At 46.0% G+C, this 17,115-nt stretch overlaps 1 protein-coding gene across 1 annotated transcript in view; it reads right to left on the reverse strand.

Annotated features, from left to right (window-relative positions):
- PAPPA (pappalysin 1) overlaps nt 1–17,115 on the reverse strand; it is a 237,574-nt gene that overhangs the window by 131,748 nt on the left and 88,711 nt on the right. Inside the window, exons 8-9 of the mRNA XM_060270600.1 lie at nt 3,828–3,956; nt 1,970–2,061 (exon numbers count right to left, since the gene is read on the reverse strand). Of these exons, the coding sequence (XP_060126583.1) occupies nt 1,970–2,061; nt 3,828–3,956 (221 nt within the window). The remainder of the gene's footprint in view (nt 1–1,969; nt 2,062–3,827; nt 3,957–17,115) is intronic.

Raw genomic sequence — 17,115 nt, forward strand, 5'->3', positions numbered from 1 at the left:
TCCTTGGCAGCAAATTCCACTGTCGAACAGCTCTTACTGTCAGGAAATTCTTCCTAATGTTTAGGTGGAATCTTCTTTCTTGCACAACATCATCCAAGTGACCTCAGTGAGTATTTCAAATAGTCTGATTATTTCTACTTTCAGTTATGCATTTACTTGATGGGGGGGGCAGCTGCCCCCTGCCTCCCTCTAACTACACTCATGGACCAGTAGTACCTTAATGATAGACAGATTGTGGCAGATGATTTGGAGATACAGTGGTACCTCTGGATACACACAGGATCCGTTCCAGAGCCCCGTACGCATCCAGAGCAGTACTTACCCTGAATCGCCAAATCTGTGTATGCTTCCCGCGCGATTTGGCGCTTCTGCGCACGCGTGTGACATCATTCAGCGCATCTACGCATGCGTGAATCGCCAAACCTGGAAGTAACCCATTCTGTTACTTCCGGGTTTGGCGCGCACATATCCCGTGTTGTACGCAACCTGAAGGATATGTTACTAGAGGTATGACTGCAGATAAGACAGATGAAGGTTGGTGAACCTGTAACTCTCCAGATGTTGCTGAACTCAAACTCCCATTAGCCCCATCCAGCTTGACCAAAGGTCAGAAGTGACGGGACCCTTTGCGTGGAAGGCCACAGGTTCACAATTCCTGAGACAGGTTAATGGAGGCCAATGGCCATGAAATAAATAGACCCCTTTTCTATGCAAAGAAGAGAAGTTTAGGGACTGCAGATATCACAGTGCCATTATACAATTCCAAAATGAGATTGCACTTTGAATACTGTTGTGTGTGTGTGTGTGTGTGTGTGTGTGTAAAATCGTCCTGGCTGCAGAAAAGGGCAACCAAAATGATCAAAGGGTTGGAGCAACTTCCCTATAAGGAAAGATTACAGAATTGGGGACTTGGTAGCTTTGAGAAAATGCAAGTAAGGGGACTCTTTATAGAAGTGCATTACATTATACATGACATGAAGAGAAAGGATAGAGAGGAGTTTTTCTCCCTTTCTTGTAATCATAGCTGACAAGTACCCCGTTTTCCCCGGGAAACCCCCCGTTTTTACTTACCTTTTACCGGTGGTCCCCTGTATCACTTCGCCTCCCGTTTTTCTCCCTTATTTTCTCCTGCCTGTGTCCATTTTTTTCCTTTCTGATTTGCCCTTCTATGGGCACTAAAAATGGCCGCCGCCAGCTTCAAAAGTTGCATCTACGCATGTCCGGAAGTGCCTAGACGCGATTTCCGGTGTTGGCGGCGGCCATTTTTGGTGCCCATAGATGGGCGGGGCGACACCGGAAGTTGCGTCAACGCACTTCCTGACATGCGTACAAGCGACTTTCGAAGCCAGCGGCGGCCATTTTTGGTGCCCATAGAAGGGCAAAGCGACACCGCAAGTTACGTCGACGCAACTTCCGGTGTCACACGGCTGCCGGTCCCGGATTCTGCAGTCCAGGACTTGGAAGGTAAGCTAGAACTCAGGGCATCCAATGAAGCCAGCTTCCCGCCCACACCTTTTTGCACACATTAGCTGCAGGGATCATGTAGAAAGCACAAACACATATGATACGAGGAAACTGAGATACCGAACCTGGACTGCAAGCAATTTGGCCCTGGCTATTGTCACTGCAAGCCTGAGTATTGTGCCTCAAGGGTGCCATCCAAGCTTGCCTGAGAATTTCATCAGCTGACCCTACAGACCAAGCCTGATCAATCAGGCCCTATAAAGCTCAAGACTCAAGTGTTTGCTCTTCTGTCCAAACATCTAGTCTCTATCCAAAATCCAAAAATCAGCAAACCAACAACTCATAAAATTCATCCCCAATGAAAGCAAGAAAAGTCACAGAAAAAGCAAGGTAGCCTCAACATATCCATACCGATAAAATAAACTCCCCACCCCCACCCCATAGCTGATTGGTAGCCAGAAGAGTTATGCCACCAGCCATGCCATGCCATGCCAAAGACACTTACCGATGCAATTGAAAGACAACTCTTGGCGGCAAAAGAGGGAACATCCATCCCCATTGACCTTGTTCATGTCGTCACACTCTTCCCCGAGGTCCCTGAGAGCAAGATACAAAAAAGGGGTGAAATTAATGATGTGATGGTCCAAATAACCCCTTCTGCCTCTTCTACTTCCTTCTCCCATTACAGGCTGATAAAGTGAAATGTATATTGAGGGAAAGTAAGAAAAATAAAAATCTGTCAAATTCAGTTTCTCCTTTTTACAGTCTTAAGTTTTCAATATTTCCACATCCGTTTACGATTCTCCCCAGTATGCATTTTTGTATTATATTTTCATTTTGTGCACACTTCTTCCTAGTATACAGGCAACAACTGATTAACACATGCCTGAAATAAGAGCTGTAGTTATGGGGGGGGGAGCTAGCCAGGTTTTTTGCTCCAGGTGAATCCCCCAGAGGGGCACCACTGAGGCTCCCAGTCTGTGTGTATGCAAATGAGCAAGGGGTGTGTGTGTGCCAAACTGGGTCTTTGACCCAGGTGAAATAAAGCCTAGTTTCACCCCGCCTGAAATACGTGTGATCACACTTGCACACATGATGCTGAACCCAGGAGTGACCCCAAAACGTCACTCAACACATGATGAGAATGGTAGACTAGGGGTCAGGCACAGTGCAAAAACTGCACTGTGAAATTTGGAGAAGTGTGGATATTGAAAGATGGCTGTGCTTGGGTTCACATATTATTTCTGAAAGTGTGAATTGGGTAAGTTTGCCTTTAATTGTGAAATGAATTTATTTCCCCTCCAATCCTAGTAGTAGACCACAAAACACTTTATTGTACAACAAAAGTCTATATGTAGCATAAAGAAAACATGAATGCTCTTTTAAAAGCATGCACAACCATTTCAGCACTGTGGATCAATGGGGGGGGGGGGCAAGTTATGCAACCTTTAGTAATCAGTTTTACAGTCCAAATTTTTGCTCATAGACCCCAATACCCAGATTCCGCCTGCAACTTTCCCTCATGGTAGTGATTGATCATTTTGGTTGCCCTTTTCTGAACTTTCTCCAACTTTACAATATCCTTTTTTCAGGTGAGGCAACCAGAACTGTACACTGCATTCCAAACGTGCCCACATCAAAGATTTGAATAATGGCAAGATGATATCAGCAGTTTTATTTTCATTACCTAATGATCCCTAATGATCATGACCTAATGATACCTAATGATAAAGGGACCCAGGTGGCGCTGTGGGTTAAACCACTGAGCCTAGGGCTTGCTGATCTGAAGGTCAGTGGTTCGAATCCCTGTGACGGGGTGAGCTCCGGTTGCTTGGTCCCAGCTCCTGCCAACCTAGCAGTTCGAAAGCACATCAAAATGCAAGTAGATAAATAGGAACCGCTACAGCGGGAAGGTAAACGGCGTTTCCATGTGCTGCTCTGGTTTGCCAGAAGCAGCTTTGTCATGCTGGCCACATGACCTGGAAGCTATACGCCAGCTCCCTCGGCCAATAATGCGAGATGAGCGCGCAACCCCAGAGTTGGTCACGACTGGACCTAATGGTCAGGGGTCTCTTTACCTTTACCTTTAATTGCAAATTGGGTCGACATCTTCACTGAGCTATCTATTATGACCCCAATGTCTCATTCTTGTATCCATAGGTGCTTGGACTAGATAATGTTTGAGGTACCTACACACCTTCATTACTGCCTTGAACGGTGGATTATCCTGCTCACCAGAGGCGACACTCAGGCCTAGGCAGCCAACTCTGATGAGAGTTGTACTCTAGCAGCATTTGCTGGGCTACAGATGTTCAGATCCCTAGATGTGTCGTCAAATCAATTTAAAAGCACCATGCACTTACTTCTGGATAATCCCATCTCCACAGTAACCGCTTCCATGGACATAGGTGAGTGGGGGGGATGTTTCGCTCTCTTCCATCCCAGAAATTACTGAAACCCGGTAAGTGTATAAGATGCCTGCTTGTATTTCACTGCAAGATAAGGAAGGAGTCATTAGCCAGGCATTAAAATGTAGGATAGTCTCAACATATACCAGTAATACTGGGTGCAGAATCCAACTTCCTGGAAAATCTCATTGTCCTCATGCCCTCTAACATATCACAGGTGTAATAATAATATTATAATAATAATTTATTATTTATACCCCACCCATCTGGCTACGTTTCCCCAGCCACTCTGGGCAGCTTCCAACAGAAATATTAAAATACAATACCGGTAATTTATTAAACGTTAAAAGCTTCCCTAAACAGGGAAACAAAGACACTTGGGCCATCCTGATTCTCATACCAAGGACTCCAACTCTACCATCACTGGACATTCGGGCAAATCTGTAAATTTCAATTTCATAGGTTTTTTTTAAAATGCAATTTCTATGCAGGCCTCTCAGGATTGATTGTTGAACCACTCCAGGAATTGCAGCTCTGTGAGGGGAATAGTTCCCAGCATTATTTGGGGGAAGTCATGACTGTTTAAAGTAGTATGCAACTGCTTTAAACGTATAGAGCAGACGAGGGCTAAATTGTACTCAGAGGAGACCCACTGGAATTAACGAGACTATAGGTCTACATTGAGTATGACTAACACTGAATATGTTCTTCTAGAACCTGAAGGGCTATCACACGGCAAAGGGCTGAACTTACAGGAGGAGAGATTTGGATGGAATATTGAGATAAGCTTATTGATGATAAGAGCAGTTTGCCATCAGAAACAATTTCCAGGGCAGATGGGCTTGCCCTTGCTGGATGTCTTCCAGTAAATTTGGGGTGGCCATCTGTGGGGATTACACGAGGAAATTGTGCTGGCATGTGTGGGAATGACTGAGATCTAGTGCTGGCAAGCCACACCGATCTTCGAGAGTGTGGGCATTAGCACGGCAAACTGGCTAATGCCAGAATGGGAAACACGTGAAGAAGGACAGGTCAGAGGCTCAGGTCAGCAGGGCAACAGGTCACAACAGAGCTAGGAGGATCTGGACGGAACTGGATGAATCAGGACAAACCAGATGGGTCAAGCCAAGGAGGGCAACACAATGGGAACTAGGAGGGGGTGTTTACAGAGTGACATGTGCTTGGAGCATGGACAGAGGGCATGGCAAAACAACACATGGGCTATGGAGGATGTCTTAGGGAGTGACCAGTTGTGACGTTACAGGAAACATCACCTTGTATGGGACTCCACTGCTGTAATTGGCTAGAAGTTACACTGTCGTTGTAATGATTAACTGTCATCCTGAGCTTTCAATAAAAGGAAGCGCTCGAGCTCTGCTCTTGGTCACCTTCACATTGAGTTGAACCTGCCTCAAGTCGTGTCGTCTTTGCCCCTACAACAGCCATCCATCAGGGATGCTCTTACTCTGGATGCCTGACACCAAACAGGAGGTTGGACTACAAGACCTTTCACAGAAGCATATTAGGAATATTAGGTAGGTGCCTTATACTGAGTTCAACTATTGATTCATCTGGTTCAGTATTGTTTACACTGACTGACACTGGGAAGGGTCCAGCTCTTCCTGGAGATGTTGGGGCTTGAACGTGGCACCTCCTGCATGCAAAGCAGATGCTCTGCCACTGAGCTACAGCCCCTTCAATCCTATCATTCTACTGTTCCTCCTATTAAAACATGTGACAACAGAAGGAAGCTGAACTTATTTTCCCTCCACGGTGTAGAATGAATCTAGCAAAACAAAGCTCACACCATTAGCATTACAGCAAGGCTGAGCCAACATGAATGAAATGTTTATGGCTAACTCTAAATGACAATTTCCCAGTTGGTGGGTATTTATATTTTTATATGAAGCCAGAGTATCTCCTTCTGATCTGTTTCTGCCAAAGAAAGAATGAATTTGAGATGCAGCAGAGAGTAATAAAATTGTAAATTGTCTCCTAGACAAAAGGAAATGGGGACAAAGTGCATGGATTGCAGTAATAGAGAGATCCATTGCTATCTGCTAAAATGTTTTTATTACAGCAAAACTAATAGCTCTTTAACAATGATATTGTTTGCACAGCAGAATTGCTCTTCTTTCTTAAAAAAGATGTGCATTGTATCTTGCAATCTGATGTACTTGAGAGAGATGGACAATATTTTATGAACATATTCAGCCACACAGGGCAAAATGGGTAAGGATGACCATTCAGCTGAACCAGTATCTATTGGCCATTTGTGAGCCAGAGGGAATTTTTAAATGAATCATATGGCAGATGCAACCTTTCTCCAAGAGATGATCCAAGGCCGGCCCTATCACTAGACTGATGCTGTGTGGCACATCAGTTTGGCACATCCAGTACATGACTGAGGGGGCTCGTGGCCGTGCACCGTCACTACACCTTGCATGCTTGCTCCATGGCATGCACACATGACGTGAGCACATCCCATAGCATGCTGCCATCACTCTCACACGTTGTGGAGCACACTGACCTGTTGTGCAGGTACCCTGCAGTATGTGTGGCAGCCACTGCAGAACTTTGGGGGCCCTAGCCCCTACATTAAAAATTGGGAGGGGCTTGGTCCCCACGGCCCCAAATAGATGGTGCACCTGATTGCAGACAAGAGTTTCTCTCAATCCTACCTAGATATGTTGGGGATTGAACCTGGGACCTTCAGCACACAAAACAGGTGTTCTAATTGTCTTATACCAAGGTAGATTCCTATGTTACTAAGTCTTAGATGGCAGGGCAAGTCCATTACATTGATCGTGGGGGAGGGCTGGCTTCCAAGTAGTAAAGTGAGAAGAAATGTATCCTATCCCTATCCCTTGCAATTGCTCGTCCCTCCTTAGAAAGTGCATATATCAGGTTAGGGGAACCTTTGGCGCTCTAGATGTTACTGAATTATAACTCCCACGAGTCCCAGCACGGATGGGTGGGTATCATAGTTGTGGTTCAGCAACATCTAGAGCAGGCATGTCAAACCTGCGGCCCTCCAGATGTTTTGGCCTACAACTCCCATGATCCCTAGCTAGCAGGACCAGTGGTTGGGGAAGATGGGAATTGTAGTCCAAAACATCTGGAGGGCCGCAGGTTTGACATGCCTGATCTAGAGGGACCAAAGATACCTTACACCTGCCATGAGTGGTCTATTGCACTTCTGGAGGTCACCATCAATACAAAGGGTTGGGTCCAACTAGTTCTACTCAGCGTACACCCATTGAAATTAATGACTCTAACTTGGTCTTGTCCATTAATTTCGATGGGTCTACTTAAAATAGTCCTAACACTGGATTCAACCCAAAAATCAAAATGATAATTTCCATGGGCGTACCTAGGATTGGCTGGCTGGCGATGACGTGGCCGGGTTCCCTCCAGGAGGCGTGGTCAATATCCACGCCCCCCCCGAGGGGAGGGGGCCACACAGAGCCACCCACGCTTGCGTGTCTGCCTCGCCCGCTTGTTTACCGGCAGCGGTGACTAAAACGAGGCAGCAGCAGCGAAGCTGCCTTTGTCAAGGGAAACCTGGACCTGGACCTGGGCTAACTTCAGCCCACACTCCTTCAAGTCACAGCGAGCACAGCACAGAAAGTGCTGCCCCACAATGCTCCGCGGGACCTCATTTTCATACATTCAAGTTAGCCCAGGTCCAGGTCCAGGTTCCCCTCGACGGAGGCAGCTTCGCTGCTGTTGCTGCCGTTTCACTTCAGCCAAGCAGGCCGAGGCGGAGCACAGCTGGCAGCGTCCCTGCCTGTCGTGCCATGCTCTCCAGCTGCCCGCCGTGCCTGGCCCTGCCTGGCAGGGCACCAGACCATGGCAGCTGGTATAGTTAAGACGGCCCTGCCCGCTGCGGCAAGATCGTGTACCCGACCGAGAAGGTAAACTGCCTTGACAACAGTGCGTGCCGCGAGCTGTTTTATACCATTTCCCCCCTTTATTGCTTCTGGGGGGGGCAGCTACCCCCCTGCCCTGCACTGGGTACGCCCATGATATTTTCCCTTTCTCTCATCACAAATATAGCATTTAATTTTAAAATTATCCTCCATGATTGCTTTCTGTGATTTTTTTTTCATTTTTACTGCTCCAAATCCTTCTCTGTCTTTTTAATAACACAACAACTTTATTATTTGTACCCCATCCATCTGACTGGGTTGCCCTAGCCACTCTGGGCGGCTTCCAACAAATATAAAAGTGCAATAAAACATCAAATATTAAAAACTTCCCTACACAAGGCTGCCTTCAGATGTCTTCTAAAGGTTGTATAGTCCACTTATTGGTCTCCTTCCAACTGAATTCCTGACATAACTTTTTCAGTAGACTTCCATCATCTAATCATTCCACTTGACCTGGCCATCTTAACCTTTCTGGCACAATTAATAGACCTGATTTTGTTAACATCCATCCAGTGCACACTCAGCCAAAGCGAGCACCCCAGAGATGGGGCTTAAAAACAGGTTCTAAGATTCAGTTCCGATTTTTTTGTTTTTCTAATGAGCATGTACCACCAGATTTACAGATTAGCATCTCTTGCAGGCTTGTGATCAGTGACAGAGTGCCATTACTTCTTTACATGACAAAAGGAAACGCGCTGGTCTGTGGGATCCAAGCATGCGATCTGCTGTTTGTGGAATTCCTCCAGGAAAGCTGAAAGCTCAGTAACAGAGCACATGCATTGCATGCAAGAAGGTCTGAAATGTCAGAGAGCACCTGCTTTACATTGCAGCCATGGGAAAATCAGTAATTCCCAGTGCACATCCACACAAAGAAGCAAGAGGCAGTTCAAGGACACATTCCAGCCAGCCAAAAACACTCAAGGAGCAGTGTTAGGTGAAGTCTGGAAAGGAGGGAAAGAGTCCTAAGGGCCAGATAGAGAGGCTTGGAGGGCCACATTAATCCTCCAGGCCTGAGGTTTCCCACCCACCTCAAGTCTTCACAATGCCTAGGAGATACCCAATATGAAATGTTCTTATCTCCTCCCAGTCTTATGCAAGGATGGTATAATCCAGGTGTCTGTGTAGAGGAACAAATTGTAGTTTGTCAGAGGGGGAAAGAGAAGTGAGACAGAGTCACATTTCAGCTCTGTAAGCTAGCAGCATTCTGGGGTGCTGGCTGGCACTTTCTAGTGTTCTGATGTGGAAGCCATGGACTCTTGTGCCTCCATCGACACTCACAACACTCACATAGCTGTATATTTGTAAATAAAAATCAGCGGCCCTCCAGACTGTTTTTGTTTGTTTGTTTGTTTGTTTGCAACATGTCATTGATGCAATAATGATACATTTGTGGTGGCTTCATACTGGACCATCCACATGTCATTCTGCTTCATTTGTTGTCCTGTGACTTCCCCAGTATTCCCACACTATCACTGTCAAGAGGGGCACTATTGCAACAAAAGTGGGACAACCCCGTGCCCTGAAATATTTGTAGTACAAAATGTTACAGGATTTCATCTGGAAGTTATGGGACACACATGAGTGAAGCAGAATGTCCTCCTCAAAACTTTTGCAAACACCAGAAGCATGGAAAGCAGGGGGGTGTCTAACCACAGTGGCACCCTTGCAAAGGAAAGCATACCCACGTTCATGCTGTGCTGTTTGGAGAATCTCACTCATATTATTGTTAACAATGAACAAGTGTTGCTCCATTCTTTTCTGTGTCTGGGGGAAATGTCATTGCAGGGTCAAAGTTGCATTCAATTTTGCGTTCAAGCGTCCAAATCTGCATCAGAGACTCTCGGCACAGGGAGAGTACAGTGCTTTTCTCCCTCTGCTTACCAACAAAAATCCAAAATACACTAAAATGCCACACATTAAAAACTTCCCTGAACAGGGCTGCCCCTTTCTCTAACAGAGAGCAGTGGAGGCTGGTCTACTAGGGCAAATTGCCTCACCAACCTCAGATGGCCTGCAGCCAGTCCCCACTTGCCTGCCCTCTTCCTTCCAACCAAGACTGATACACTGTTAGTGGGTGGTTCCCTCGACCAGTTGGGTGGGAGGTTGCCTGCGCTTGATGGGGTTAGACTCTCTCTAAAGGAGTGGGTACGTAGCTTGGGGGTACTCCTGGATCCTTTGCTGTTGCTTGAGGTTCAGGTGGCCTCAGTGGCCCGGAGTGCCTTCCATCAGCTTTGGCTGGTGGCCCAGCTCCACCCCTATCTGGACAGGAATAGCCTAACTACTGTTGTCTATGCTCTGGTAACCTCAAGGTTGGATTACTGCAGCATGTTATATGTAGGGCTGCCTCTGAAGATGGTTCAGGGGCTTTAGCTGGTGCAGAATTTGACAGCCAGGCTGCTCACTGGGACAAGATGGTTTGAGCATATTATTACACTGTTCCTGGCCTGACTGCACTGGCTGCCAATTAGTTTATGGGCCCAATTCAAGGTGCTGGTTTTGACCTACTGTATAAAGCTTTAAATGGCTCAGGACCACAATACCTCAAGGACCACCTCTCACCCAGACTCTGTGTTCATCATCTGAGGCCCTTCTTTGTGTGCCTCCTCCATGAGACGTCTGGAGGGTGATAACACAAGAAGTGCATTTTCTATACTGACTTCTGTACTAGCTTTCCCTGCTATCCCTTTGGAGGTTCGACTGGTATATATTTTAGGTGCTAGGCAAATAGGTTCCTCTTCAACCAGGCCTTTGGCTGATTAATATTCTGCAGCTTTTTAATATGTACCTGTGTGAAGCGGAGGTTATTGTTTAACTGTTTTAATTATTTACTTGTGTTTTTATCTTGTATTTTATTCTGTGAACTGCCCTAAGACCTTATGATGAAAGGCGGTATATAAATTTAATAAATAAATAAACTAGTTGGCTCCGCCTGCCATTGGATCTGGCTCCACCTGTTATTGACCTCTCTGCCTTCTGACCTACCAGTCTCAGTGGGCACCAGCCACCAGGGACAGAGAGCACAGCAGTAGCCAAAATGCACTCTCAGCCAAGCCCATTGCGTTCCTGTCCCTGCTTTAGTTGTATGAGCCTGCTTCAAAGTTAAGGGCATAAGCTAGTTGGTGGTTTAATATCTATATCCCCTGTCTTTTAATGGGCTTTTGGAACACTGACTTAGGGGATAATGATTGTTCTGACTTCCACATAAATGGGTTACCGGAAAGGTCTCCTTTATTGCTGGGCATCTGTTGATGGGGAATTTGAGCAATCCACAAATAACAAAATGCCAACAGCTCTTCCTTCTTTTTGAAATCTTTCCAATGGCTCCTTAAATCAAGGCTCTGTTGCGTTACTAGCACCTCCCTCAAACACACAAACTGGTACAGTACTTCTAAGTTTTAATCAGGTAAGCAGGGTGATGAACCAAGTAAAGCTTCAATGCAGATTAAAATGTGCCTCCCAATCAACCAATGTGGCAAGGCAACATGCAAAGGATTCTGGGATTCATAATTTGGGAAGAACTTTTTCACTTGTGGGCACATAATGCACAATGCCTGTGAAACATATTACCAGCAAGGAGGATGTGCTATTTGCCTCTGCCACGCTGACTCCCTCAAGAACTAAATTTAATATTGGGGGGGGGGGTGAGGCAGGTCCCCCATCCTTGATTTAACATCTCTGGCTTTTTCCTTTAAAATAACAGTATGTGTGTGGCTGTTGGGAGTGGGGTTTTCAGCAGCAATGGGTCAGCAATGGGTGAATAGACAATATGCGGGGGATGGAATAATCTGCCAATTTTGGATTATCTCAGTTTCTCACTTTTCAAATCTTAAATTCAGTTCTCTACATTTCCGGAGCAGTTTGTTAGTGCTTTTTGTTTAAGTCCAGGAAACTCACCAGCATTTTAGCGTGAATGTCTCCTAATGTACACATTTTTGTATGCAATGTACACATTTTTGAAACATGATCTTATATTGCATTTTTGTAAGTGACTTTCACAAATGCATCCATTTCTATGCCCACATTATCCTAGTAGATGCATTTCTGTACACACCAGATGGCTGAAAAACTGCATTGCAAAACTGCAAAAAGTGCAAATTTCAAAGGATGGTATTATTTCTAATTAGGTAGGTTTAAATGTTACTCATACTCAGAGTTAGACACATTAGCATTAATGTACGTGAGAAACTTAGGTTTATTGGCTTCAATGATTTTAACAGGCCAGGCTCAAGAATCTTGTGCAAATTCATAAAGCCCTAAACAACTGGTGTCCGAAGTACCTTAAGGACTATCTGATCACTATCTGGCACCACAATTCAGTCACTGGAATCCTCTGATGGGGCATTTCTGTTGGTTCCCCATATCCAAGGTCAGCCTTTACTAGGAGACAAGTCTTTATTGTGGCAGGCCCTGCCCTGTGGAACTTCCTGCCAGTAGAATTACTGCATTAGTCATCTCTTTTATTTTAGATGTCTTTTAAAAATTGTTCTGTTCAGACATGCCTTTGCAATGTTATTCTTTCTTTTTCTACCAACCAGTCTTTATTGATGTTTCTATTTATGTTAATGTACAGTATTGATGTTGCACTAATGTACTAATGTACTACTGTAGTATAGGATGTGATTCCTGCATTAAAAGACTAGATGGCTCTTGCGGTCCCTTCTAATTATACAATTCTATGATTCTATGATATTTTAATATTGTACACAACCTTGTTATATGGTCTCGCCCCCCCCCCCACCAAAAACACACGTCCACCATTTAAGTATATAAATACTCTGAGAATAGCTTATTTGGGTAAGGCCAGTAGCAGTTGTGGATTTCCAAGGAGGATCTTCTGTTTTCCCACTGGTCCTTTAAAGTGTATCAAAAACAAAACACTTCTTACAATCCCTGAATGAGGGAAGGGTGATTCCAGGACACATGAATTAGGGACACCCCCCTCACCTCTTTACTGTACGAATAGGTCTGTTTTTGTATTCTCCTATCCCTCTCCCTCTCCCCCCCCTCTCTCTGGTGTGTGTGTGTGTGTGTGTGTGTGTGTGTGTGTGTGTGTGTTTAAAACAAAATGCCAAAAGGCTGTGAGAGGCTTGACTTGGATAATGCAGGGAATCCTTGTCTGAATCAGAAGTCTAGGCTCTGCTTGTGTTGGAGGTGCAGGGTAATATTGCAGGATGCAGTAAACAAAGGAAAGACGTCAAAATTCAGGCGGCTATTCTGCTCTCCTGTTATTTCAGCTGCATTTTCACTTATTTGGACAAGGCTAGAGAGGCGACAGGTGCAAAAGACACACAATAATCTCTCTGCCCCTGCAACCCAGACAAATGCATACTCCACCCCTCTTTTCACTATGAAGTTTATTTAAAAGGCAAGAGTGCCAAAGAACATTTGGATCCCACAAGAGGAGCAGCTAACTAACACAACCATGTCTGGATTTTACAGTCTCCTGTGAATGATGGACAGGAGGGCAAAACAGGCCACATGCAGCCATGATCTCTGTGGAAAGCAACAGGGCTGTGGGGTTGACTGGGATCTCAGGGGCCAGCTATGCATTTGGATGTGGAGACTATGGTGTTAGTTTCCTGCAACAGTGCCAGTTGCACAGATCAAAGCAGGGTAGTGGGCACATATGGGGTAAGGCAACCCCACAGGTCAACTGGTCCCAGATGAGTCTGGGAAGCCCACAAGCCCATTGATCACCCATGATCACCTATGATTTTTCCTAGTTCCCTTTTGATGCTGTCCCAGTTGGTGACGCTTTGCAAATCTTGTGGCAGCAAATCCCAGCATTTAGTTATGAGCTGTGTAGTGGTGCCTGTTGGGACTGGTAGGGGCAGAAGGCAGAGAGACCAAACATTAGGAATACAAAGAAAGCTGGCTCAGTTTTGTCTACCCTGGCTGGCACTGGCTGTCCCAGACATCCCTTGAGAAGCTGGGGATTGAGCCTGGTACCTTCCACATGCAAAGCAAGTGCTCTGTTGCTGAGCAAAAGCCTTTCAGATAAGCCAGAGCCAATGAAAGCAAGGGCCAACTAAATTTAGTTTTGCTATTCTCTTTAAGGGGAATAATGAAGAGGAAGCCGGCAGCCAGTGCCACCCTCTGGACTGGCTGGAAAAAAGAAGGCAGGCAGGCAGGTGATGAGTAGCTGAGGGAAGACCAAGGTTTGCCAGGCAGAGCGGCATTTGCCCATTCACTGTGTCAAGAACCATGCACTGTGTGAAGAATGAACTATTGGTGACAGAGGGAGAAAGTCACACTAACAACATTTTAAGAAGGTTCTTGTCCCCCCAGTTAGCAGGGCTGGGAAATAGGGAAGGTCCAGGGTGACCTGTCCATTAGGTGAGGTGAAGCCATTTGCTTCAGGGGGCAGATCCAAGTGCCTCTCCCCTGCCCCGCCCTGCCAGGACTTCACCCACACTGCCAACACAGCCCTGTTGCCCTTGCCACTGTCGTGGTGGTAGCAGAGGCGCAGCTGCAGGTGAGGGTACAGTTGCATTGACAGGTCTGGAAGCAGCATAGGCCTGGCAGCAGGGGCAGGGAGGGATTGGGGACCCAGATCAGTGGGGGTAGGCAGCGTTGGGGAGGGGCATTGGGGTGTTTTGTCTACAGTGCCAAAACATCTTGAGCCTCCCTTGTGGGTGGTGATTTACCAAGGTTAGAGATCAGAAAAGAAGGAACATCTGCTCTACCTTGGGAGGGACAGTGCTGCATGTAGGAAGTTAAATAAGTTGTCACTTCCAAATGGATGCTCCACAATGTTTCCCTTGGGAGGGACTTTGTGTCTTGACTTACTCTCCACTGTTACCATCACATTTGCAACTAGCCTCACCCCCCCCCCAAAAAAAAACCCCCAACAACAACTCACAGCAACCAATGGATCAACACATTGCACTCTGATCCAGACACAAATCAAGATCTGCAGGACTTGTTCTAGGTCAAGGGATGAGTAGGGTTGCCTGAGTGAAGCGAGGGATGGAGAACATGGGGGAGCAGTCTTACAGTGAGTCAGACCATTGGGTCCATGTAGCTCTGGTCTACGTTGACTGGCAGCAACTCTCCAAGGGTTTCAAACAAGGAGACTTCAGGCCTGACCTGGAGATGCTGTGGGCACGAGCCCAGGACCTTTTGCATGCAAAGCAGATGCTCTACCTATGCATTAAAGCCCTTTCTCTAAGAAGAAGCTGTCTTATACTGAATCAGACCCATTGGTCCATCTAACAAAGTATTGAATCTACTGAGTAGCAGTCGCTCTTCTGGGTTTCAGATGTGTGTGTGTGTGTGGGGGGTAATCACAGCCCTACATGGGAGATGCTGAGGACTGAGGGACTTTCCACATAGAAATATGTTCTGCCAAAAAAGAGAGAATGGGGAGGCAGGTGGTGGAAAGGGAGAGGCCAAAAGGAGAGAACGGATGGCAAAAAGTGTGGTGGTGGCAAGATAGAGGGGGAGAAAAGAGAGAAGATGGTGGCAGAGGGGGAAGAATGGGATGACTCTGTTCCCACCCACCACCCATATGTGGCCTCCAAGAAAGTTTCCCCAAGGGAACGTGACCCCCAACAGGAAAAAAGGTTCCTCACACTAGAATAGACAGCGTTGGATACAATGGTTCTGGTGGCCCAGCCTCATATAAGACATCATCTTATGTTCCTAAGAAAAGAAGCAGCGCTAAGATCTCCTCAAAGCTCTGTGTTTCATCTTGGGTGGGGCTGCATGCCATTCAATTTACTTTAATCCCCAGCCCCCAGCAGGTGGACCTGGCAGCCACATCTGAATGCTTGAGAGTCAGAATGTTTCTCTGGCTAGCAGGGCTTCGGGGGGGGGGGACGGGGCAATGACAAGAAGAAGACAGACTGACAGATTCTGGAGATGGATGAGTGGGAAGGAATGTAATAGCAAGAGGCAGCTGTGGGGATGAGCTCCAGCAAATTGACCACATTCAGTGGAGATTGGAGATCATGCTTCTTTTTGCCCAAAGCAGGGGGTCATGTTATCTCAAGCCTCTGTGCACAGAGGTTTGACCCAGAGCCAAATGCAAGTCAGCAAGAGGCAGACTTGACTGTGGCCTCTCCAAGGGCGCTTTGCTCCAACCTTTCAATGCTGGCTTGCAGCTGCAAACCACACAGCAATGAGCCATGCCACTGGCTGAAGGGCACACAGCTGAAATTTGGTGTACTTCAGATCTTGGTTCAGTAACCCCTGATGGATTTAACATGAAAGCGGCCTTTGCGGCATAGGGTACTTCCAGACTTTTGCAATTTATGGGTGGGATTCAATCACATACCAGCAAGTACAGGTTGCTCAGTTGGTTTGGCAGTCCTGCGCAACAACTCCACTCCCCCCACCCAATGTGTGTGTGTGTGTATGTACTTTTGGCAATAAGGAAAGTGTCAGGAAAATGTACTTTAAAGGTGGCGGTGGGATGATTACTTAGCAGAAAGTCATATAATAATACAGTATTGGAAAACAGCTAGCAACTTAACTCTAAAGGCACTGTGGAATAGAATATGCAGAAACCAATGAAGCAAGGCTCAGAATGCAAAGACCAAAGATGATTTTGAAACTGTATTACATGTGTTTATTCAGTACACTGGAAAGGAAAATGTTGCCCTCTCACCCATGGCTCACTCTGGGACAATATGTTAAGACAGAGCAGAAGACACCTAACTGTTGTGATCAGTTCAAAACTGCTTACAAACTCATTGTTTGACTGCATCTCCATGTAATGTTTCTTTGGGGTGGGGGCCTATGGAGATTGCTTGTCGTATGTATTTTTAGAAACTGAGACATAAAAAAGTTTTTGGTTTTTTTATTTATTTTAAAAAAGACATATAACCTCCCCACAAAAAAATCAGAATGAATGCTCAGTAATAGTCTTCTAATGTCCCTTCAAAATTTGCACAAACAAATCAGGACAAATGCTCACCAAACAGGCCATCTGGAGAAGGGCCTGATGGACATGCTCTCCTGCCTCAGATTTTATCCCAAAACACAGAACCTGACACACTCTGTACAAGCATACTCATTTCCTCCCCTAAAGGAAACTACTGGGGGGGGGCGTGGTGTGACGGTGGGCTGCGAATTTGGTTGGAGGAATAGCTTTTGGAGAGGGAGGTTTAATCCTTCTCCCTGTTGACATTGTAGGAAATGTATAGATGTTGGTATGTACTATCAGGGAAATTGTAGATAGGACAAGGAGAAATTTTAACTGTTCCAGTGCCTCTGCACCAATAAAATTTGGGTATAACCCTATGGCATCATTAATGTCCAAGATCCTCACTGGATCAGCCCTACTTCACAGCTTAGATTAAACCATA

The sequence above is a fragment of the Zootoca vivipara genome, chromosome Z (genome assembly GCF_963506605.1).
Source record: "Zootoca vivipara chromosome Z, rZooViv1.1, whole genome shotgun sequence".
Classification (NCBI taxonomy): Eukaryota; Metazoa; Chordata; class Lepidosauria; order Squamata; family Lacertidae; genus Zootoca; species Zootoca vivipara.